The following is a 24,597-nucleotide window of genomic DNA, read 5'->3' on the forward strand; positions in this document are numbered from 1 at the left end:
ACAAATGCCATCTTTACAGACATCTTCTAAAAAACAGTTTTCAGGTTGGTTGTCAAATGTCTAGAAAATAATATTATCTGCTAGTTAAATTTTAATTTCTTTGGATTTCATTGTCATTTTCATACATATAAAGTTCACTAATGGTGTATTTAAGATCACCACAGGTTCAATCGTTATGTGCGTTTTCTCGAAATTACCTCTAGATGTCGCTGTTTTAAAATCATCTACACAGGAAACCGTTTCCCAGAATTCCTCTTACTACTGTCAACACGTGAGTACAAAACCATGATTTATTGTCTGTTTTTTGACTAAAAAACGTGTTTATCAGCATTTTTACTCCTGCCGTGGAAAAAATGTTTCTGTTGTAAACTTAAAACCCAGGGTGATTTGCATTAAAAGGGGAATGATATGAATTTGGTGTAACTTTGGTTTTAAGAGCACAATGTGAGACTCTTTTTCAGATTTGGTGGTTTCAGTCATTTCTTGTTGATCCATATAATTCTACTCCAATGGGAGCAGAATCTGGACTCCAGCTGGCAGTGAGAACCAACGAAGCCTCAAGAATGAGAGATGAAACATCTTCAACCAACATGAAGTCCAGTTTATTGTTGTTCTTAATTTACCTCAGTTATTGAGAACTTTCACAGATAATAACATATTTTCTATGCAGGAAGGTACCCTGGCATCATGGGTACCACTTTGATGGTCCTTTAGTGATGATGTGGTCAACATTGGTTAATATTACCTTGTTGGTTGCAGATAAATACGGTTTTCCCTTGAAATGTGATGATGGTTACTCAGAAACTGCTACTGTTCTTTTTTCTAAAAGCTGATGAGTCAGATAGAGGTGAGATGATAGTGATTGGTCTGATTTACTACATATGTATAACCTTTAACCCTAAACACTGAAGTGGGACATATCAGTGTTTGGGCTTCCCACGCTGTGCCTGATTAGAAAGCCACCAAAGTTCCTCTGTTAACTTGAGTAAGCATGTTTTTTTTGATTGACACATTTTGGAGACTGTTCAATGTGTTTTATACATTAGTCAACTTAAATGAACAAGGAACATCTGTGGTGAGTTCTGGATTTGATATATCACTCTTAAGATGTTCCCACACACACAGACATTGGGTATAGAATCGACAAGTTCTTAAGACCTCTTCATATTTGCTGAGTATCTACCTATTTGTCTTTTTGTATTGTCAATAATATTTTTGACTGCATGATTTAATTTGATAAATAAATATTTGTACTATTGTAAAAAATAAATGTGAATCCTAGCCACGGGTTGACAGTCACATCCCTGTCCCCTGTGTTAGCTCATGCCTACATCAGAATGATACAAAGCTCACTTTAGGAGTGTGTTCTGTAAATAAACTACATTCTGTCCTTAAAAAAAGACAACCATGACATCACATGGTTTGGTGAATTTGACAGTGAACCAGAAGATTAGAAAATTTGTGTCCAAGGAAAAGGACTAATTCAGCACTGGAAAAACTCAATATATATATATCAATATAAAACAATACCTCCACATTCATATATCATGGCAGCTCAATTTTTTCACATTTAATCTATTAAGCTGTGGATACACAACTCTCTCATTGTGCATGCATGTTGCACAATAAATATTTCCAGTCTGTGAGGACTTTCATGGATCTCCATCTGAAGCTATTAAAAATACCCCCAGTCAGGTTCCAAGTTTGCAGACAAGTTCAAGATTCACAGAATGACACATTTTCATTTTAAATCATATACATTTACAAAAAAAATTAAGACTATAAGGTAAAATAGAACAAAAACTGGTCACAGAACTTTTAAATGAGAATAACTTTGTTTGTCACCAGAAAGCTGTCACAACAAAGCTGTGGATGTCCTCCATAGTGACGCAATACATAGACCCTGATGCTGAAGCTGTACCAACAACCATATTGAGAAGTATCACCAAGGAAGTCCCTGTTGGGATTGTGGTTTGTTAGCTTTTGGGTGTTTGTATTTGTTCTAGACCCCCAGCAAAGACTGATTTTCCCACATGGTTGCTTCAAAGAAATGAAGTAGAAAACAGATGTAGGCTTTTGAATTCACATGCATTTAAGATCCATATATGCTTTTGCTAGAAAGCTGAGCATACCTCATTGACATGTAACATAAATAACTCCAGCATACAGTAGGTGCACAGAAAACATGCCGAGTCATGCAGAGGATGGTTGTGTTTTTCATAGAGACCCATAATTAAGAACATACCACACAGATCTGGAACTAAACTCTGTCCCTGGTTGGGGCTTATCAGACCTCCACCAATACTATTCCACTTCATGCAAACTTCATGCTGTTTATAATCTTTCTGTTTAGATTTAAAGTTTGTGTTGTTTTGTGTAGTGTCATAGCCAAATTCTAATACATCATTATTTCTTTCATTCCTTCTAATTTTCTTTTATAATTTTTCAAATTTTTGCAGTGCACCGGCATCGGGTTTGGAGTGTCCTCACAAAAGTGGAATAAGCGGTCAAGTAAATGAATGAATGAATGAATGATGGAATGAATGAATGAATGAATGAATGAATGAATTGTACACTGTATCTATTTTAATCTTAATATTCTAATTTATTCAAATAATAAGAGTCAGACTTCAGCCCCATTCTCCCACATTATCAAACACAGTTAGAGTTAAATATAGTTAAACTCTACAATGTGAAGTGACTGTGTCAGCAATTATAAGCTGGAAACATTTCTTCTCATATGATGTCCATCGTGACATCTTCAAACTGCAGAACCCTGTGTGAACTGATGGCATTAGTGTGTAGTACAAGTATAAAAGCTACTCCAGAGGAACAGGTTTCAGATTAGCGACATTAATACTCTGCTCTCAGAGGAATGCTGCGTTTAAGGACACAGGATCTGGTGATTCCAGTTGATTTAAGTAATCCTTTTCAGCTCCACTTCGATGTCTTTCTTGATGTTTTGTCCTAAATTACTGTAACTCTTGGATAATGATAAGAAGTGGTACCATGAAATTTTATTTTTTCCCTATCTACCTTCAAACTAAATCTGCAAGTATAATTATGCAGTCTATTGTCCCCAGTCTTCTGTCTTCAGTTACTGTCATACCCCCGACATGTAGATCAGGTTACACAGGATGGTGTCCTTCACTCTTGTAATTATTGCTCATGCAGTATTTTTCTTTAACAGATATGAATGTAAAACTGTTAAGTATCTGATATACTTTTATTACCAACAGTGTCTTATGATATATTGGTTTTTATTTCCTAAAAATAAATGTTTTAAAGTCAAATATTTCTACCAATCACAACACCTTTGGTCTAAACAAACAGAAAATACATCTCCTATACTATATTCTTAAAGTCCAATCAAAACAATTCACATTCAGAAAAAGTGGAGCAAATCGCTAGTAGCACTTTAGTATAATGGGGTGACATGTGAGTCACTGCTGGATGAGACCCCAAACAACAACAGCTACAATCAGTGAGTTCATTCTATCCTTTCATTTTGTCTTCTTCTACTAGTTCTACATTGTTTAAACTAAACATGTATTTAACCTCTTTACTGGGGATGAGCGAGCACACTACTATCTGGATCTGTATCTGTTCAACCATTTAAATTTATGAATCCGTATATATACTCGGAGTGGGCGGGGCTTAAACCGGAAATGCGTGTAGTTTGACCGGAAATGGGCGGTGCTTATATCTGTACAATATTTTAAGCCTGAAATTGATATGGATTGATCAGAAGTTGCTATATTTATTGTTTATTTTAAAACTATGTACAGAACAGCCTCAAAATTGAGATTCAAATCAATGTTTTTTATCACAAAAGTAAGAGAACTATTTACAGATCAAGTTTTTTATGAACTCAGAACATGAATATTCTTAAGGTTTTTTTTTATTTATTTAAGTGTATGAGTGAATATTTACAGAACAGCCTCAGAATTGAGATTCAATGCTTTTGATCACAATAGTAAAGGAACTATCTACAGAACAAGTATTTATGAACTCAGAACATGAATTGCGTTAATGAATACAGAACATTCAATAGGAAACAAGGCAGTCAGACTGCAACATCTCGCAACACCCCTGAATTCAAAATTTTACCCTATGGTCTTACTCACACTGGCCTTTTCGGTAGTCTTTCTATCTTATGTACAAAATGTACAAAAGTTGAAATTTGACCTTGACCTAGTTTTCTCATGGTCATTGTCATAATCTCATTTTCATCCCTTTTGCCGCCCGAGTAATGTGCTTTTTGTTTCATCTTTCTACCTGCAACGGTTGCGAAGATATTTGGTGGACATACAAAGGAACGGATGGACGAACGAACACACGAACACTGACAATTACAATACATCACCGCTTTGAAGCGGTCTAAAATGTTTTATTTTGAAAAGTGATGTCTTTGCAGAATGACACACAGATGAATGCGTGCGTCTATCCTGCTTGACAGGTCTCGGTCACATGACAAGTTACCAGCCATCACCCCTAAATTAAGCACCCACAACTGTGCCAGTGTTCTTGATTAAAGTCAAGGCAGATTATCCTGAGATCGTCCAAAAGGTATCGAAAAGCCTGCTTCCATTTCCAACCTCCTGTTTTTCTGCAGTGACCGTAAAGAAAACCAAACTGCGGAGTAGACCAGATGTCCAGAACACACTTCGGGTGTCATTGTCTCCCGTTACCCCTAGATCAGCGGTCCCCAACCACTAATTCTCATTATTGTAATTATTATTATTTGATTGACTTGTTCACCCTTTTATTGGAAATGATCAGAATTTCTCCTACGTTGAATGCACTGATTGTAAGTTGCTGTATTTAAAAATAAACCTCATCAGTGCCGTCACTTGAATCGAGTTTTTAAAATAATTGTTTCTTACAATTATTTAATTTACAGAGATGTTGATTATCAATTCATGAAAAAAAGGTTGTTTATTGTCTGTTGATGTCTGCATTTTACCTAAAACCACTGTGGATTATTTATTAGACCACAGCTGTCCTGACATCATTAACGATTATCGAGCAAATGAAGACCAATCTGTGAAAATATTGTCTTAGATGAAACAGGTCCGTGGCGCAAAAAAAGTTGGGGACCGCTGTTTATGAAGATTTTCCTTCAGCACGAGCACGAGTATTGATGATTTTTACTCGTATCGTGCTTGTACTCATCCTTTTCAAAATGCTTTATCTGTACCGGATACTCGTCTGAAACTAGTACCCGGCTCAACCCTACTCTTTACTTTGAGAAAGTGCAGCTGAAGTCTTGTTATGAAGCATTGCCAACAGCCAACATTTTCTCAGGACTCGGTCCCACAGAGGAAGCACTGAATTGTCCTGTCTGAAACTGACCTCATAGTTGAAGGCAAAGAGGAACGTCCTTTATTTACCCATGGCTAGTTTTCTTAGCACAAATAGGATGTTTTAAAGAAGGTTCAGTGTGTAGAGCGTAGCTCCAACATTTATCATCCATAAGACTTTAATGGCCACAAGGAAAAAGAATGCTAAAATGTAGCATACAATAAAAAATCCATCATATTACAAAATGTTTGTCTGTGAAAAACCTTGTGTGGAAGTTCAGGTACACAGCTCTGTTTCCCAGAACTGCGGATTGGGGTATTTTGTTGTTAACCTCCTTGGGTTGGGCCTGAGGCAGGCTCTCCATGCTCACTCCTGTGACCTTTGGAGTGATTTTGCTTTAATGGCTCCTGAAGGTCATGGTACGAGAGACCCTAAACTGCAGGATGGAATTTGACAGTGGGGGAGGAGTACACTCCACCAGAGGTCTGCTGGGAGGGACAGCCCTCAGAGAAAGCTTTAGGAGATAAAGTAAAACTTGCTAGCTTAGCAGTAAATCATGATTCAATATATATATACTGAAGAAAATTCAAGGTGTCATAGACACAAAGGTATGACACAAATAAAGAAATGAATGCAGAACTGTAGAATTATTTTGCAGATTTGTAATTATAATAATTATAGTAATATGATCAAGAAATTAACAGGAATGACAAATTACACCAGAGGGAAAAGCTCTGACGCCACTGAAGCCAAACAAACATGATAGAGTGTTTGAGGTTCTGCCGCAGGAATAATGTGGTTTCGCAAGAGGATGACAAGTTCAGCCGGTGTGCGTAATGACAAGGGATCCGGCTGCAAGCAGAGGTGGAGCAGCGACCACACCTACAGCACAGACTCAGAGGAACTGGTTGTTTCCCAGAACACACCTCCCTGTTCCCATTCTGACAGGTGACAGCCACTTGGATCGCGCTCACAGCTGACTGAAGGACCTGTCAAACATCCCTCTATTTTATTAACCGGAGATTTACAAATGAACAAATTGTTTCTAGACTAAAGAAAGATGTGTTTGATCTTAAATAATGTGACCTTTAAGTTCTGTGACAGGATACTTACAAGGCAGCTGCGTAAAACTTCTTCCACATCAAACATCTTTGTATATAGGTCGGCGAGTTAACTTTGAAGGGAAACCCACTTTCGGGGTAATTGGTTTGGGATGGAGCTTATGTGAAAACCCTTTGCTGTGTTGGGGGGGCACCACCCTTATTTACTGTAAGCCAGTTTGCCTTGCAAGGCAATAAACTGAATGTTCTGACGTTGCCACAAAAACCCGAGAGAACATCTAGGACAAAGTCCTTTCAGGAATGGAAGTACACCAAAACAATGTGCACTCCAGTCACAGATGTGTTCAGGAGTTTAAAAAAAACCCTCTTGCATACCAATATGTGAAAACACATAATGAAACCTGAGCCCCGCCCCCCAATAAAAGAAAAGAAGAATTTGTCTTAGCTGTGAGTTAGTAACTTGACACCACAGGGTTCAACAAAACAGGACCTGAGGAGGAAAAGCTTTCATGGAGGACGTGTCTTGCCTTGTCTTGTTGGCCAGACAAAGAGACAAACAGATGACGCTGTGACTCATATACAGTATACAGCGTGTCATGTTCAAGTGTAACAGATATAATGCTGTATGCTTTTTAATCATGAAGTAAACACATATAAACAAACAGAACCAAATTCCAAATCCATCATCAGTTTGTCAGACTTCTGGCTATGTTTATACATCTTCATTGTCTCTTCAGTGGCTCTTCAGTAGGTGCAAATAAAAACATTCACACCCGTCAGGTTTGGTTTCTGTTTGCTAGTTTCTAGCAAAAAAATGAGAAACATGCACAAAATTTGAGAAGAAAAGGAACTTAAAGCTTGTGAAATGCTTCCTTCATAAAGCAAGATGAGTTCACTTGTCAATAAATTAGAATAAGTGTGCCAGTCTGGACATACTGTGTGTTTAGCCTAAACCACACAAAAAAAGCAACCAAAAAAAAAAAAAAATGCTGTACTCCCATGTACTCCCACCAGATCTGAAATGTTTGTGCCACAAGCAATGTAGATCTTTAATATCAAGTTGGAATAACAACCTGGGAATGTAGTGAACCTGTCACATGATCACAGATGCACACATACTTCTTCACTTAGATGTAATTTGTCATTAGGTGTTTGTGAATTATTTCTTTATTCATTGAGTGAGCAACATTAGATATAATAGCTATTTATTCCATTAGTATTGACAACCTATTAGGGGAGATTGTAGAGAAATATTCTCCAAGCTGTTCTGTACTTGTTATTGTTTGTTTATTTCCACTGGTATTTATTTATTTCTACATGGATCTTAATTTATGACTTCCCGCATGGATACATAATTTCGTTCAACAAAATTCCCTGTTTTTTTTTTGCTTGTATTATTTCTACTAACCATCCTGGGCTTGCACTAGCCATTCGCCACGTCGCCATAGGTGTGTCAATTCCAGATTGGCTACAAGGTTTTTAGCCTGTGTAGCCACAGTGGTGTTCTTATTTTTAGGAAAAAAAAGGCCAAAAATCACAACTCTTTTGGACTTATGAAAATCCCTGAGCGATAACAAACTTTTTCTCTCGCTAATGCCGCTATTTCCGTCGGCGCATGGACGAAAATAGCGGCCGACGGAAATAGCCGAAGCATGCCGACGGAAATAGCCGAAGTGACCCGAACGCTCCCGATAATTACATATGCACTCGGGTCATGAGCTCCTCTCGTCCAATGAAAAACAAAAGGATTCTATTTTTACCAGCTAAACCGGCGAATTGGTGTACAAGGCGATCAATCAAAAGAAAATGAGAATCCAGTGTTTTTTTAGTAGATTTTGCGTTAAAGTCCTCATTAATAAACAAATGGTGAATGCTGAGAGGGGGTAGGAGTGGTGACAGACCAATCAGAAGGTAAATGAAAGACATTATCAATACTTTTTTGTAGTATTAGACTTTTGATCCCTATGACCGGCAGGAATAACCAGCGATACATGTAAATGTGTATTCACCTCGTTTGCTATTATTTATGCCTTTTTAAATTTAAATGAAAAATCATGTTATCAAATTAAATAACAAACAAACAACTAAACTATGGCATACCAATGGTGTTGGTGTTGGTGGTGGTGGTGGTCAAAGTTAAAATGTCTTCTAGTCCAAGTAAAACTTACAAGTAAACATTGAGTAATATTTTGTATGACTGTATCTTCACATAGTGAATGCAAGTTTTCAATTGTTGAATCTCACATTTATACCTGCATAAAGTAGGATAGAAATAAAGATAGTTCAGCTTGAACTGTTGACTTTAGTGTATTTTTGTTGGTAAACTGAACAGAAGATTTTGCCCTCAGAATGCACTAGAATGCAGGAAAACAACCCCATTTTCTAAAACATTTTCCAGGGGAGGGCCCCTGGACCTGCCCTGGTGGGGGTATCCCCCGCGATGAGCATTGGTCGTCTGCGCGCTGCACCACTGTCTTGGACACAGAGTGTGGCTTTTTGTGGCTTGCTCAATTCTTTTACAAGGAGCCACAGTGGCTTAGTCATACTAACTCCTAATGCAAGCCCAGCTATTTATACACAATGTGTTTTGTAATTTCAACATTTTTCTGCCAACATGACCTAAAAGCTCATGAACAACCCAGTGAAAAAGGAGCAGCAGCAGCATGTGATGAACGTTAACATCTTCTCCAGTCTCTATGCTAAATAAAAGAAGATATATCTCTTTTCTCTCTATGTACACTGTAACAAAGTTGATTTAATTTCTCTGTGAGTGTAAGGTGTGTCTGTTTACACAGTGTCTATTATGGTTATTGTGTGATGAACTTATTCTCAGGGCTGTGTCTTGACTTTCTGCTCTCTCATGTTTCCTATCACTGGGTCAGCTGTGGTGCTCGTGCAGCAGCACGACCAAATGATAGGACACGTGCAAAAGCACACAATGAGTCTCCTTGTTCTGTTTTATAGGCTGTTTTATGTCAACGTTAGATTTCACCTAAATTCAAACCTTACCGTGTTTCATTATCCATGAAGGAAATACTGCGGAATAACAATACAGTACATAGGCAGCTAGGCTTAGAAAATAAGATGTCTATTTCAGATTGGATTGGAACATCCATCCATCTCACCATCCATTTTCTTGTAGACGTGATGACTGTGATTGTCTCGTCTTCACCCAATTTTCCTCTTTGCTGGTCACGGTTGACACTGAAACCTATCCCAGCAGGCTATTGGCAAGAGGCGAGGTACACCCAGGACGCGTTGCCAGTGCATCGTGAGGCTAGACAGAAGACGAATAACCACTCACGCACATACTCACACCTACGGAACACTTAAAATGATCAATTCACCTCAGCTGCATGATTCTGGAGGTGGGAGGAAGCCTGAGAACCCGGAGAGAACTCATATATACACGGGTAGAGCATAAAAACTCCACACAGGAAGGACTCAAACCTAGAGTCTTCCTGATGTGAGGTGACAGCGCTACCCACTGCAACACCCTGCCACCCACCTCAATCATGTAATTAATCTTAATGTACAGTACATCATTTATCAACCTAGTTGAATAACTGTGACCTTTGCTCATGAAATTATTTTATGTACAGTCTAACTCTGCTTTAAAGGTTAATTCACTGTTAAACTAGTACGTATAATGGAGTCGGATCTATGGAGTAAAGTTATGACATATCCTCTTGTGTTTAACTCTGAATGCCCTGTTCCTCACACAATCAATGTCTGGATGATAAAATATTATATATTATATATTATATACATAATATACTATATGTAATTCTTCAATGTCACTGAGATCAGACCAAATAGCAGAAACCCTCGAGTAGACAGTCAAAAGTTGCCAGTGTTATTCTGACATCTTTGCCTTATGCCGTTTCAAATACCTGCCAGAGTATCTGAGGACTGGAGAGTTCTGTTCTGCTCATTCGTGACATGTGCAACCATCATGTGATCCTTTAACGTGCTGATGACGTTTGTGACAAATTGGCGATTGTCTGATCTCGGTCCATGCTGCCCTGTCCAGGGTTCTCTAACCTCTCTGTCTTGCTGTGCAGCTTTGCTTTAACAGCTGCTCAAGTTTCCGGCCATCAAACCAACCACGTTGTGACAGTTCTCACTGAATGTCCCCAAACTCATCGCCATGGGGGAGGACTATCGTGGAGAGGCTGAGAAGGGGGATGGGTGTAACAGAAAAGAAGTCTGTCACTAGTGATAGTGCTGAGACGTCTGTTTAGAGGACCTCCACAGCAGAGGAGACTGAAGTTATGTGAAATGATTAGACACTCAAGCAACAAAGGATGGCGCTTATTTGTTGATTTGGACTGAAGATATGTCTGGAGCCTCTGATTGAAATGTCATCCCACTGGCTCTTCATTTGTTATGCATGATGGGATTTTGATGATAGGGACTATTATACCATTCTGGGTTCTCTGATGATGGTGATGATGATGATGATGATGATGATGACAGTTGTTTCGACATTGCGCCCTTTGTTGAATGCAGTCTACATGTTATTGACATTCTGGTTCTTATGTAACCGACTTAAGGCCCTACCCCCACCTCTCCTCTACACAGCATAGTGTCTGAGATCTGACTCTGGCTGCCATGGAAACAAGGCAAAAGGTGTTATTTTTCCATGAGTGGACAAAGACCTTGCCTGTCTGTTATAATAATAATAATAATAATAATAATAATAATAATAATAATAATAATAATAATAATAATAATAATAATAATAATAAAATTATTATTATTATTATTACTTATTATTATTATCATCATCACAATTATTATCATTATTATCATTAGTAGTAGCAGTATGATTATTAATATTGCTGTTGTTGATCTGGTATATACAGTACAGTATATACAGATGGATTGCCAATTAAAAATATTGTTTCAAATTATAGCAAATAAAATTTTGAATAAAATACTAAATATCAATACAAACACATACGATTGATTGGAAAACTTTCAATGTAATTGGTAATAGATAATCACATTAGTGTGAGCTGACAGTGGGAGGTGTCAGCTGACATCCTGAGCACTGCCATTGAGCAAGGCGCCGTCCCCTTTTGCTCATTAGGGCGCACCACGAAGGAGCTGCCCGCCACTCTACCTCCCCCTCTACTGCATGCCTACAAGCCACTTGTGTGTGTGTGTGTGTGTGTCTTTGTGGGCCTGTACACACTAATTAATGCATGGGATTAACTAACAGTGTGTGCTAGAGTGTGTTGACAATTTACCTACAGGGATTAATAAAGTATATTACATTACAAGTTCTGTGACCCCCCTCCCCACTAAAATAGGAAATCTATCTGGCTTATCTTCCAATCTCATTCTCTCTTTCTCCCTCTTCCTCTCTCTCTCTTCCTAGATGGTCAGAGACTCGACCATCTATCCCTGTTTTTAGAGCGAATATTTCTCTCATACGGTCTGAAACGTAGAAATTTTTTTTATAAGTATTAGAAGATTCTAAATTTCTTTCTGTGCCAAGCAAAGATGGCGATTTATCTAAGCAGGAGGACAGAGGTTGAAGGTTCGTCTGACTGCAGTGCAGAAGCCATTTTAAAAAGAATGTGTCAAACATGAGTCAAATTGTATTTAAACTATTTCAGAGCTATGAATGATTCAGATACTTTTACAAACCTATGGTGTGTCTAAGGTGTGCTATGGTCTGTGTTAAATGAGGAACTTATGTTCAGTCACTGTTTGATTAAATTCAAGTATATTTTGCCCACATTTCATATGTTGTGTTTTTTCCTGTTTTCAGTGACTCTCTCTTGGATGTTGTTAACGTAACTATCTTGTAATATCGACTTCACAAATAAATGTGATTTAAAAATCAAAATAGAATATCTCTCTCTCTCTCTCTCCCTCTCTCTCCCTCTCTCTCTCTCACTCTTTCTCTCTCTCTCTCTCTCTCTCAAACCAGATTCATACTGACCCTTTCCCTATAGAGAGTTTGTCTCTTTGCTTTAACACCTCCGTATCAGCCTCAGTGACAGTAAATGGGAAAAATATGTATAAATTGATGGTAAAGATTTTAAACAGTAAACAACTTAAAGATCGGGATGACACACCATGGAGGGTTGACCTTGGTCTGGCGGTGGATGTGAACTTTTCATGGGAGTTTTTCTACAAGCCACCGTTAACAAAAAAGGTGTCTTATGTTTCGTGTTAAGTGAGGAACTTGTGTTAAGTCATTCACATATATTTTGCTTATGTTCCTACATTTCACGTACAGTGTGCCCTCGTGCATTTGAACATCAAACTTGCAACTTCACCTCATCGTGGATTTTTTGTGGGCAGTCACGTGATACTGTACACGCATTCTATTGGCTGACGGCATCCGCAAGTGCGCTATGTTCTGTGAGTCTCGGATTTATGTGAGACACAAAAGTGCTTTTAACAGTCAATAAGAGTGTGGGAAAAGGTAATACATCTAGAGGGTGGTTTAATATGGGAAGTATGGGGAGGGTCATAAACATTTAAATTACCGTAAATAATAAGATAAATAGTTGCTTGCTCTATCACGGAATTTGTTAATTGAGTTTGGTTTCTGGAACCCATTAGCCACGAGGAACGAGGACTCACTGTAATGTTTTTGAAGTTTGAGTGCCTGTGTGCGTGAATCTGGATTTTGTGTCCATGTGATTTTCTTGCAATATCAACTTGATGAATAAATGTTATTTTAAAAATCAAATCTCTCTTTCTCTCTCTCTTTCTTTCTCTTACCTTTCTCTATCCTCATTTTATTTCTTTTCCACCCAACCAGTCAATGCGGATGATCGCCCTCCTGGGTCTGGGTCATGCCTAGAGTTTGTTCCTCAATGAGAGTTTTTCCCCACCGCTGTCGCTTATGCGTGCTCAGGAGGGTTCTGTTGGATTTTTCAAGTGCTTTGAAATGTCTGATGATGTTGATTAAGCACTTTGTAAGTAAAAGCTGATTGATTGATTGATTGATTGATTGATTGATTGATTGATTGATTGATTGATTGATCAATTGATTGATTGAAAAGGCAAAAAATTGTTAAGGGTATAGTCTTTTGTAAAAGTCTCTTTTAAAGAGCCGTCTGATCGACATTGGAAGTCTGGGTGGAAGACTGTTCCAAAGCCACGAGACAGAGGTTATTTATATGTTCGATTTTGGTTGCTGGGTGATTTGTGCCGCGGCTGGCTGTGGGGTTTAAAGCTCTTAAATATGGGACCTAGATCTTGGGTGGCTCCATAGCTATTTAAGGCCATTCACAGTATCATTTACGTTTGATTAGCAAAGAGTGCAGTGATGCTAAAAATGGAGTGACTTTTAAGTACATAACGTGGTGTGAATGAATAGTAAATTTAGTGCAGAGCTGATCTGTGTCATTTCTTTACATTTTTACTGATTCTTCACTGTTAAAAACAAGTTTTGTTTGCTACTCAAACAATAAGTGGCTCTGTAAATATATGCCCTGGACTTATTATTACACTGGAGGAGGTTAGCTAACATCTAGTTATTGATGTGTGAGTATCGTATCCTGTAGCACAAGGCCAAACCAGTGTGAAGCCACAAAGTAGCATTTGTCATATGGAAAAAAGTTCACCCTACAGTTGTTTATTATGCCTCCAACTAATAATCAGACTGATGATAATCTATCTAAGGTCATCTATCCTACATCTCAAAGAGGACAACAGGGAGCGGTATTAAAACTGTCTTTTGAAATAAAACTTCAAGCTATGATAAATGACTACGCCAGATGAACTCAGGTCTTGATGTGTTGTTTACTTCCCCAGCCTGTTTTAAGAACCAATGAATAGCTTATCAATGCTCGAATGAAAACAAGCCATAGTTACAATGAGCAAGCACTAAGCAGCGAGCAAAGTCAGCACAATTACATGGACTTATACAGTGGGTGATAAACCTGTGGAAACTTTTTGACCAGTCTTACTGTAGTTGTATTTGAGGCGACCAAGCCTCCGTTTTGCTGTTTGAATAAGGGGGATGTGAATGGTCCCGTGTCTTCATTAGTCACCATTTGCTAACCATTACCGTGCATTTCCTCCTAATGCTGGTCATGTTTCAGCTATTCATATCAGCTGATTGTGTGAATTAGGCAGACAGATTCGTGCCAACAGAGCTGGGGAGTGGTCAACAACAATGGGATTGAGCTACTTCATGAACTAAAAGCTTGCTAGTAATTTAAGTAGTCATATTTGCATAGTGATTCAGGTTAAAATCCCATGTCAGCCCTCTCTGTTTTGTAAATGACTGAAACTATTGTTTGACCAGATGCCTTTCACCACTGCGGATTTGGAGATATGCAATTTCAAGGCACCAGTTTGTGTCAAGTACTGCTTCTAGCTTTGTATAGTTCCTCTTAATAATGTTCCTTCTAAATGTAAATAGGAATGTGGCTTTAGTACTTTTAAATTGGCAATTTAGGCAATTAGTTTACATACTGTAGATATGTCCCTACAGTAAACAGAACAACAATACTGATCCAGTTACAGAACAGACGATGGAGAATCAGAGGAAGGCAAAGAAGTTATTGCAGCTTATGATACAATAAAGTTTCAAAGTGTCCAAGTTTTCAAAAAACACGGTATTAATTGGTTACTATTATTTTAAGAACCGATTCTGTTCCAGAAGTTTTGTTTTCCTGGCAAAATTCAGTTTCTGGTTTTTGTTTCCGTTCCATAAACCGGTTCAGATCCCCAATTTTAACACAAACTGTTATCTTTCGCTGTCACATGAGTACCTAAGATATTAAAGTTATCTATTCCTTATTGCCTATTAAGAAATGGGTACCTTCTGACTGTTCACCAATACGTCTGTTTTGCGTCACAGTTTATGAAGTTTGTGTAACATGTATGATCAAGGTGGAACAACTTTTAAAAGCTGAACTAGTTTTTCTCAGGACATTTAGTTCCACAAACTAGACTGACCACTTAACTGTTGAAAGAATCTTTCCCAAAAGTGGTTATCAGAAGATGACATCAGGCAAAACAGAAATGTTTAAATAAAATAACACTCAGACAGATGTTAAAATGTTAGCAGTTTATTTTTTCTTCATGTGACAAAGTGGAAAAAACCCCACATTATTAAAAACATACAAAATAAGACATATGACCTCATCTATCAACATGATAAAATCGCCAATAACGAAAGCCAGTCCTGTAAAACATTCAAATGCCTTTCGGATCCTTTGGATTTGAGTAACATCTACAGCAAAACCCTGCTGCACTAGGGACAGATTTATATTAATACAAGTGAAATACATTATACGACTTGTAATCCTATGGAAATAATTAGCAATCATAGCTAAAAGTCTTGGTCACAAGGCAGTGTTTGTGACAGAATTGCTGAATAAAACTGGATTTAAAAGAATTCAGGAATGCTATATTTTAAAGCTGTCGAACAAAAACTTCAGAAGGTAAACATCAATCCATCGAGTCTTGAAACAGACAAGGTTAGACACAGTATAATGGATATGAAGATTATTTTTGTTCATTTGCTATAATCTTTGGGCTCCTTTCCCTCCTCTTTCAGCAAACATGTGCGCACAAGAGCTTCCGTGACTATGTAAGGATCGCAGTTGGCTGACGGACGGCGGTCCTCGAAGTAGCCCTTCTTTTCTTGCCCAACTGCACGAGGGATACGGATGCTGGCACCACGATTGGCCACGCCAGCGGAGAACTCATCAATGCTTGAGGTTTCGTGGCGACCAGTTAGACGCCTGGCATTGTCAAGTCCACCTTTAGGATCATAGGCCCGGATGTGATACATGTGTCTCTTAGCAAGCCTCTCAATCGACTCCTCTATGACTCTGTGAAGATAAGAGGTTGTCAGGAACCCACAACAAATCACAGAACAGACCAACCTGGAAACGGCGGAGACTCGTTCTTACTTCAGTCCATTTTCCTCTCGCATCTCCTTTGTGCTAAAGTTTGTATGACAGCCTGCTCCGTTCCAGTTCCCTGGGATTGGTTTGGGGTCAAAGGATGCGACAACACCGAAATCTTCACACACTCTGTGAAGGATGAAGCGAGCTACCCACAGATGGTCCCCCATGCTTATACCTTCACATGGCCCGACTTGAAACTCCCACTGAAACAGACATTACAAACACTATTAAATGACTGTAGACTAGCATTTAACAGTTTGACTAACTATAACCAAGATGAATGACATCTAGACAGTACCTGAGCTGGCATGACTTCTGCATTAGTGCCGCAAATCATGACCCCGGCATACAGACAGGCTCTATAATGTGCTTCCACTATGTCTCGTCCAAATGCCTTATCTGCTCCCACTCCACAGTAATACGGCCCTGATACGTTAGACATAAAATTAACATTAACAAAGAGCGTGTCTATATGAATGTTAACACATTGTGTTCATAAATAACCTTGTGGACCCGGGAAACCGTTGGAAGGCCATCCGAAGGGATGTCCATCGGTAGCTAGGAGTGTGTACTCCTGCTCCATACCAAACCAAGGGTGGTTATTCTCCACCATGCTCATGATCTGTTTACAGGTGTGGCGGAGATTGGTCTCTGTTGTAACAACAATGGTGATTAGATGAAATACAAAAACAATCTGGCTGCAACACCTTTCATATGTGCTTTGGTCTGCATACCTGCTGGCTTGCGGTTGTACTTGAGCACTTCGCAGAGCACCAGCTTGTTGGGATCCTTTCTGAACGGGTCCCTGAACATTGCTGCTGGGATCAGGAACATGTCGCTGTTGGAGCCCTCAGACTGGTATGTGCTTGAGCCATCAAAGTTCCACTCGGGAAGATCTGACACAATGAAAAACAATTCAATGACTTTATCCTATCTAAATACACACTTTTTGCCCCAATCCATTGTACTATATTTGTTCAGCAATCTTTTAGCATGTCTAGTTTCATTACAGAGATTCCAATTCATTTATCTGCTATTTAAACAAAACAGAACAAACAGATACCCAATAACCTGTTTTTCTGTTGTGTATTTTGCATATGCTGCACTTAAGGTTTAAACACTCAACTCTTGTCAATATCCTTTGGACCAACATCTTACCGTCAATCGTTTTGGGCTCAAAATCCAAAGTTCGAGTCTTGCAGCGAAGTCCTTCTCCAGAGCCATCGATCCAAACGTACATGGCCTGAACCATGTCTCCCTGAGGGAGGTCCATGTACTGCTGCTTCACAGCTTTGTTCAGTTTTGAACTTGTTGAGGTCGCCATTTTCTTGACCCCAATTCCTACAGAATGGAAGAGGCAGATGTATGAGTTCCACAGGTATTATGTCTAAACGTGTAAAATGGTGCTTAAAGCTGGACAGGATGTCATGAAAAGGCACGTAAGGCTACTTAGAGATCAGTCACATGGTTCTTATACAGGAAAAGGCAACTTCATTACAACTGATTGCATAACAGCGCCATCAGTGATTGAGCCTACAACCTGCACCATCATCCGTTGCTCTCAAACACTAAAATACTACCTATGACAGAAAAGGGTTTGTAACACATAGCTCATTTATCCTACACTTAAATTAGGATAAAGTTATCACATAAACAATCAAATCCCAGAAAACCACAGAGCATCATGTACAACCATGTAGAAGTCAATCCAGCAGATGTGTGCTGCTGCTTGTCTCCCTCTTACCTTATGTTAGGTGTGGGAAAAGATCACGAGAGTCACAGAGTGTGTGCACGAGTCTCCTGCTCCCAGGTTTCTATTGTTTCTCATTCCTGCTCCTCTCACTGCCTTCACGTTGGATTTATAGCCCAGCAGACAATCATACGCGCCTCTGATTGGCTGAAAGACAACGTGATCAGCCCGTGATAAGGAGATGCGGGAGAGTGGTGACAAACAAAGGGACAAGCTGAAAAGACGGACATGTATGTTAATGTTACATGAATTATATACAACACGAGAATACAATGAGAGGGAATAAAAATGTTATGGTGTGACATGCAAATAGAGGGAGCAGCAGCTACTCCCTCCATTTGCATGTCACACTGTCGATAGTTATTGGCTGTAAACAGATGCGCCCTCTAGTGGCGACTAAGCGGTAAAACGGCTCTGAAATGACAAGAACGGAATGCAGCTCTTAGTCTCCCCACCTATATATTTGAATACACTCACTTGAAAGTCTCGCCGTCACACTGTCACCAACTCCACCCACTACCTGTCAATCACGGCGCCCAACCTATCAGCTGCCAAAAGGAACCACGTGACTAATATGGCACTAGGCATCTGCTTTGTTAGGAGAAATAACTATACACGGACTTCCCTGTTAACATAATTTTAGAGTGTCATAACTGTTCCAACAATTGTCAAGTTTTTGTGCAGAGAGTCCAAACAGCAGGAACGAGACAGACAACGGCAACGAATTCTGAGTCAAACTCCGACTGAAAGAGAGGAAAGGATTGCGTCACAAAAAGACAAGTGCTACTTAGCCAGAGCCAATGAATGTGTGGTGTACAAAAAGTATGTCTGTTTACACAATGACTCTGTGTGTGTGTGTGTGTATAGAAAAAATAGAGACTGCAGTTACACATGATGATCTTGTGAACATTAAAACTGACATCCCAGCGCAGATCACTGTGTCATATAAATGCTCCAAATCTTATTGATTACATCCCGCTTCAAAGCGGTGGTGTATTGTAATTGTCAGCGTTTGTCCGTCCGTCAGTCCACCAGCGGCAAAGGGGATGAAAATGAGATGATGACCTTGACCTTGAGAAAACTAGGGCAAGGTCAAATTTTAACTTTTGTACACTCAAGAACTGGATAAGATAGAAAGACGAGGGAGAAGGCCAGCCTGAGTAAGACCGTAGATCAAAGCTACTGCTTTGATCTATGAAAGAAGTCCAGAGCACTAGCTTTGATCTTTTGACCTATGAAAGTAGGTCAGGGTAAATTCAGGGATGTTGCTGGACATTGCAGTCTCTGACTGCAACGTTGTAGTTTTAGTTGCTTTTCTCAGATGTCAACAGGTACATATAATAAGGATATTACATCAAACGACATATTAAAACTTAAAAGAAAGATCAAAGGAGAAGTACAGTAGGTCAGTCTAGCTTGACATACAGCAGATAGGTAGGTTATCAAAATAGGAATCAAAATCTGAAGGTGAGATCAAAGAAGGATTTTGATCTCACCTTGATTTTGCAGCAGCTTCATGTCCGTGAGCTCTAAATGTTTTTGTTCTGTAGGGAACAGCAGAAGGACCAGCGGATCTGAGGGGAATCCATGCATCAAACTAACACATATATAACAAGTAGCCACTTTACAGACTTAAAAACAGGTATCACGTCGGATCTGCCTTTGTGTTTAACTGATTGTTGTTGGTTTATTGTTGTTTTTGTTGACTCTTGTATTAAGTGTGCTAAGTTCTATACAGCTCAGAGAATCAAATGAAGATGTGATGTGACAAAATTCTGTTTTTGAGCCTTGACATTAAATCAATATTCCAGATTTAAGTTGGGTGAGAAAGAGAGAGAAAAGTTTGGGTAGATTTGTTGACAGTGGAGAGAAAAGAGATTTTTTTCTTTTGATTTTTGCAAAAACACTTTAAGCACATTCAAACATTTTACAATTTTACATTAGATGAAGCACTGAAGTGCTTCAGAAGAAGATTTTTTGTAAAAAAAACTTCAATCACATTTAACATTTAGAACATTTAGAACATTTTACAATTTTTCATTAATGAAACTTAAAAAACACTAAACACTCAAAAACACTAAACACCAAGAAACAAAGGGAAATACAATATAAACATTAGTACATTATAACAGGAAGTTTGCAAAAGTGAGGTGGTCATCAACTAAAGTGCATAGGACATTTTTGTAACACCAGATGTTCCTAAAGTTATTCAGGTCTTTTTTCAATTTATAGAAACCAAATTCTAGTTTTAAGCGACATCTGATGTTACAGCAAAAAACAGTAGCTGCTTCTTGAACAGTATTGTTTTCAATTCTCCTCTTCCTTGTCACATAAATTGCAAGAGGGTAGATATGGAAAGATAGAGAACAATATGACAAAGACAATCACAATAATAAGCAGCTATTATAATGATCCAGTTACAATCTGCAGTATTTGTAGTCATAATAATTAATTACAATAATCAATACAATATAAAAAATGTTGTTGACTCAGTTGGTTTCTGTAAGAGAACGACTGTCCCTGCTATACCTGGACAGTGCCTTAAGATAAAAGTTTTTTGGTTGTTTCCTGTGGTGCTGTGACTTACTGTGTCAGTCTTTTGTCCCAAGGGGATGTGCTACAGGTACAGTATCGGTGAGACATGAGACATGAGACATGACATGCTTAGAGACATGTCAAGACAAGACACCTTCGACAAGGTTTTCATGAATTTCCCAAGCAAAATGTGTGGGCATTGCATTCATAGACCGAATGCTGAAAGAGTTGGATTTATGTGCACAGATGGTGAAAGGTTTCAGCTCATTTTTCAACTTTATTTCCCATGTGCTGTATAAAGTTTCACATTTTTCAGATGACTGAAATCTGAGTCCAACTGATAGAGAGAAGGAGATGCAAAGGGAGTGAGGAATGTGAAACAACAGTAAAGGTAGATTGTTTTGTAACAGAAAGATGACTGCAGTTTCAGTAACTGCCGCAACGATACTGATGCTTTGTGGTCCGACAGCGACATCTACTGGCTGAAAGCAGAAGCACCTTGAGCCCGGTCCCAGTTTCACTTCAGATGTGAAACTTATTTTACAGAAATTTTCACACTTGGCTTTCTGAAGAATTATTCACACATGTCAGTCTACTTTAAGGCCTACAGTGGTTTGAAGAAGTATTTGCCTCTTCCTGAGTTATTTTTTCACTGGAGTCCCAAACCTTTGCAACTTTTTCCAGACCAATAGATCACAATAACTTCCTTCTCCTTTGCTCTTGAATCAGGCAGGGGTTTATAGGATTTCTTGATAGAGACCAGGTGTGTCAATGATCCGGCCTGGGTGGCAAACACTTTATTACACAGAGCCGTGTAGGTTTTTTGTGGATTTTTTTCACCTATAATACTAAAAATTAATTAAAAACTTCTTTTTAGAAACTCCTTTTTGTATTTACTTGTATTATCTTCGTCTTACATTTAAATATTTTTTGACAATCTGAAATGGTGTGACAAATATGCAGAAAATAAAAATCAGGAAGGGATGAACACTTTTTCCACATCACTGTACTTTACATATTATGACAACACACAGAGACAACAAGACAGAAATATATATAATTTAGATGCAGAAAAGGCATGTGACTGGGTCAGTTTATTAAAGATTTTAGTTTTTCTAACTCTCCCTAGCACAAATAAAAGAAACAGTTGACAGAATGAGACAAACTGTATCAAGATTTATGTGGTAGGAAAAAGAGCCCATGTACACTATATATCATTACAGCTACCGAGAAAAGGTGTGTAGAGTTTGAATCAGAATTTACCCAACTTCTGTTAAGGGTTTGAAGATGATCAAGTGACTACCAAGAGGCTTCTTCACTTCTTACTGACTGGTTGGAGATGTTGGCACTCCTGAGAGGTTGTTCTTCTTATAAACATGTTGATCAATGCGCTTATGCAACTACGTGTGGACGGAGATTTTTTTGAAAACGCTGTCGTGTGGACGCAATTTTTTTCTATGCGGGGTGAGGCATGGCCTCACCTGCCATCATGAAAGAAAAAATTGAAAAATAGAATAAATAAATTTAATGGTTGTATTTATCCAGCGATGCGTATTATAAAGTTATTTTCTGTTTAATGTCACCAATTTTACGTTATTTTTACTCAAAATTGCTGAATTTTCACATTTACCACACGTCAATGGACCTTACCGACTCAGTGTGTTTGCAAATTGAGGAGAACTAGCTGACCTCCACACCCGTCAGAACTGAAGGACACATCTTCAACCTCTAAATAGAAGACCAGTTGTTTCAGATTTAAGCTTGAAAGATTACCTTGACCCGATGAATATTGATAATCTATACAAACAGCTTCATATGGGTATACACAGATCACATCAGTATGGTATTAGTCTGTTTACTCTAACAAATTTTTGCACAACAGAAAGTTTTTGGATGCAGAATAATATCTGTCTGACTCTCTCTATCAAGAGAGGATGGATATTTACAAAGTTACTCCAGTAGCAAACCAGATTGTGGTAAAATAATACTGAAGATAACACTGAAGAAATCCTCTTAATCATTATTTATGTTGATCATCTACCCTTTTGGGTACAGAAAGGGGTCAAAATGGCATTTATACAGGATATTTAAGGAAACCCCAGCTGTCTAACACTTCTGGTAAAAAGGACAGGATAGATATTAATCCAGAATAATGATCTAACTTGTCAACCATTGACAATGCCTTCCTCTACGTTTTGAATGTAGAAGAAGGTATGTGTTTTGTTTTTACAGCCCAAAGACTGCGGTCTACAGGGTGATAAATGTGACGTTGACGTACACAACACAGATCCCAGTAGTCCATGGTCCAGAGATGTAGCGTATTCTGAAGTCAGAGGAAACAACAAACAAAGAATGCTTGTAACAGGGAATGTATGAAAAAACAGGCGTGAACAAAAGAAACGAGTTGGCTACAAATCCTACACTTCTTTTTCATCAGAAGTTGACATGTGATCTAAGAATAGATGGAATACAGAGAGATGATAACCCGACACACTTAAACTCCAGAGGTTCAGTCCCCTGTAATAAACTATTCATGCTACCATAGCTTCATTCTGTGAAAGAACTCAGCGCAGGTCTGTCCATATGTGCAGTGTCACAGCACTCTTTTAATAAAGTTATGGATTTCCACAATTCAAAATATGTTAGAAATGTTGATGTGGCGGTAAGTTGCATGTGTACCAACTGTAAACTATCTCCCTTGACCCAACAGTGAAGCCCAGCTGTTTCAGGAAAACTGAAAGTATGCATTAAGTTCAAAGGTCATCAGCAGTTCTGGAAACATGGAATATGTGCAGGACTAGAGGAAGTCAAAGAGAGTCATCCAGTAGTGCTGGGCAGATCAATAGTATCGATACCAAGTCAGTATCAGAACGATCCTAGCCTGAGACTGATTCTTTACTTTAAGTTTAAGCTCTAGTTTGCCCCACTGTAGTTCCTGTCAGGCAAGACCTCCCCCTACCCCCCCACCACAAGAGTCACGTGAAACAAAAACAAACAAGGACGCTTCCTGCTCAGGTTCATCAGCGCAGGTACAGGTACACTGAGGAAGGCCAGTTCTGTGGGATCAGGAAATAAAAAAATGATCATATGATACTGTTCTTGAACCAAAAGTGTGACCAAAACCTTTGCTCTGCACAAAGTAACTAAAGGCTTTGAGGGGTTTTAAGTTATTTACATGTTATTTATATTTTAACCAGTTGTTGTTTTTGTTGTTGAGAATGTCAATTTAATTTTTGTATTAAAGTTTTTCACCAGTACTTTTTTGTTTTAATTTGTTTACTGGTTTGCATGGACTTTTTATTTAAGATTTTTATGAAAAAGTTTATGGTCAAGCATTTCTATTTAATTACTAACTTTGTCCTAATTCTGTCCTGGTTTTTAACTATTTAATAATAACAAAAGGAACATCACAAAAAACACTTACGATCATAAAAAATAATTGAGATTTAGAAGTTCAATGACACATCTACGTTGTTTTATATTAAAAAAGTATGGATATCGACAATACCGGCCTGTATTTACTTGTTACTGGATCGATACCAAGATATGTAGTATTGCACACCACTGTCATCAGCAGTCTCACAGATGATCGTGAAAGTGACAGAGTTTTGCCACCATAAACAGTCATACCTTGAGATGCGAGTTTAATCTGTTCCCTGACTGTCAACATTTCTCTATTTCAAACAAATACAATGGGAAAGAATGAGATCCAGTCTCAGCTGATGTTGTATCCATCCATCCCTTAAAGTGCACCATTTTACCAGAGATGTGTGCAAAATTTGTCGCAGGTTGAAAAATGATAAAGAACTTAGACACAAAACATTCCAAGCAACCTCTGCCAGTCATTCACCTTACTGGGATAAGGTACAGGTGTAGATTATTAGAATATCAAGGAAAAGTTTAATATTTTTGTCAGTAATCCCAGAAATTGAAAGTTCGGTGGGTTGATTCAAACAACTTTGGATAACCATGACCTGGATGAATGAGAATCTTCACAAACATGTTTCAGACATTCAAGTTGGCTGCAGAAATCATTCAAAAACTGCAAAAA

General features: G+C 38.5%; 1 protein-coding gene across 1 annotated transcript; it reads right to left on the minus strand.

The window, feature by feature from the left end:
• Nucleotides 1-15,416: 15,416 nt before the first annotated feature.
• Nucleotides 15,417-18,239, minus strand: glulb (glutamate-ammonia ligase (glutamine synthase) b). Its single transcript, XM_068319338.1, has 7 exons — nucleotides 18,006-18,239; nucleotides 17,420-17,602; nucleotides 16,996-17,157; nucleotides 16,766-16,912; nucleotides 16,560-16,687; nucleotides 16,265-16,464; nucleotides 15,417-16,183 (listed from the first exon to the last, which is right to left on the minus strand). Exons 2-7 carry the CDS (start codon nucleotides 17,583-17,585, stop codon nucleotides 15,865-15,867), a joined length of 1,122 nt encoding a protein of 373 aa, XP_068175439.1. The 5' UTR covers nucleotides 17,586-17,602; nucleotides 18,006-18,239; the 3' UTR covers nucleotides 15,417-15,864.
• Between the last annotated feature and the right edge of the window lie 6,358 nt (nucleotides 18,240-24,597).

Source organism: Antennarius striatus, chromosome 7, assembly GCF_040054535.1.
Source record: "Antennarius striatus isolate MH-2024 chromosome 7, ASM4005453v1, whole genome shotgun sequence".
In the NCBI taxonomy this organism is placed as follows: domain Eukaryota; kingdom Metazoa; phylum Chordata; class Actinopteri; order Lophiiformes; family Antennariidae; genus Antennarius; species Antennarius striatus.

Coding starts and splice junctions, on each gene's coding strand:
- glulb (XM_068319338.1), bottom strand. CDS start 17,585: ATGGCGACCTCAACAAGTTCAAAACTGAACAAAGCTGTGAAGCAGCAG. Junction 16,465..16,559: donor CAGAAGTCATGCCAGCTCAG/GTACTGTCTAGA, acceptor TGTCTGTTTCAG/TGGGAGTTTCAAGTCGGGCC. Junction 16,184..16,264: donor CGAGAGGAAAATGGACTGAA/GTAAGAACGAGT, acceptor TTATCTTCACAG/AGTCATAGAGGAGTCGATTG.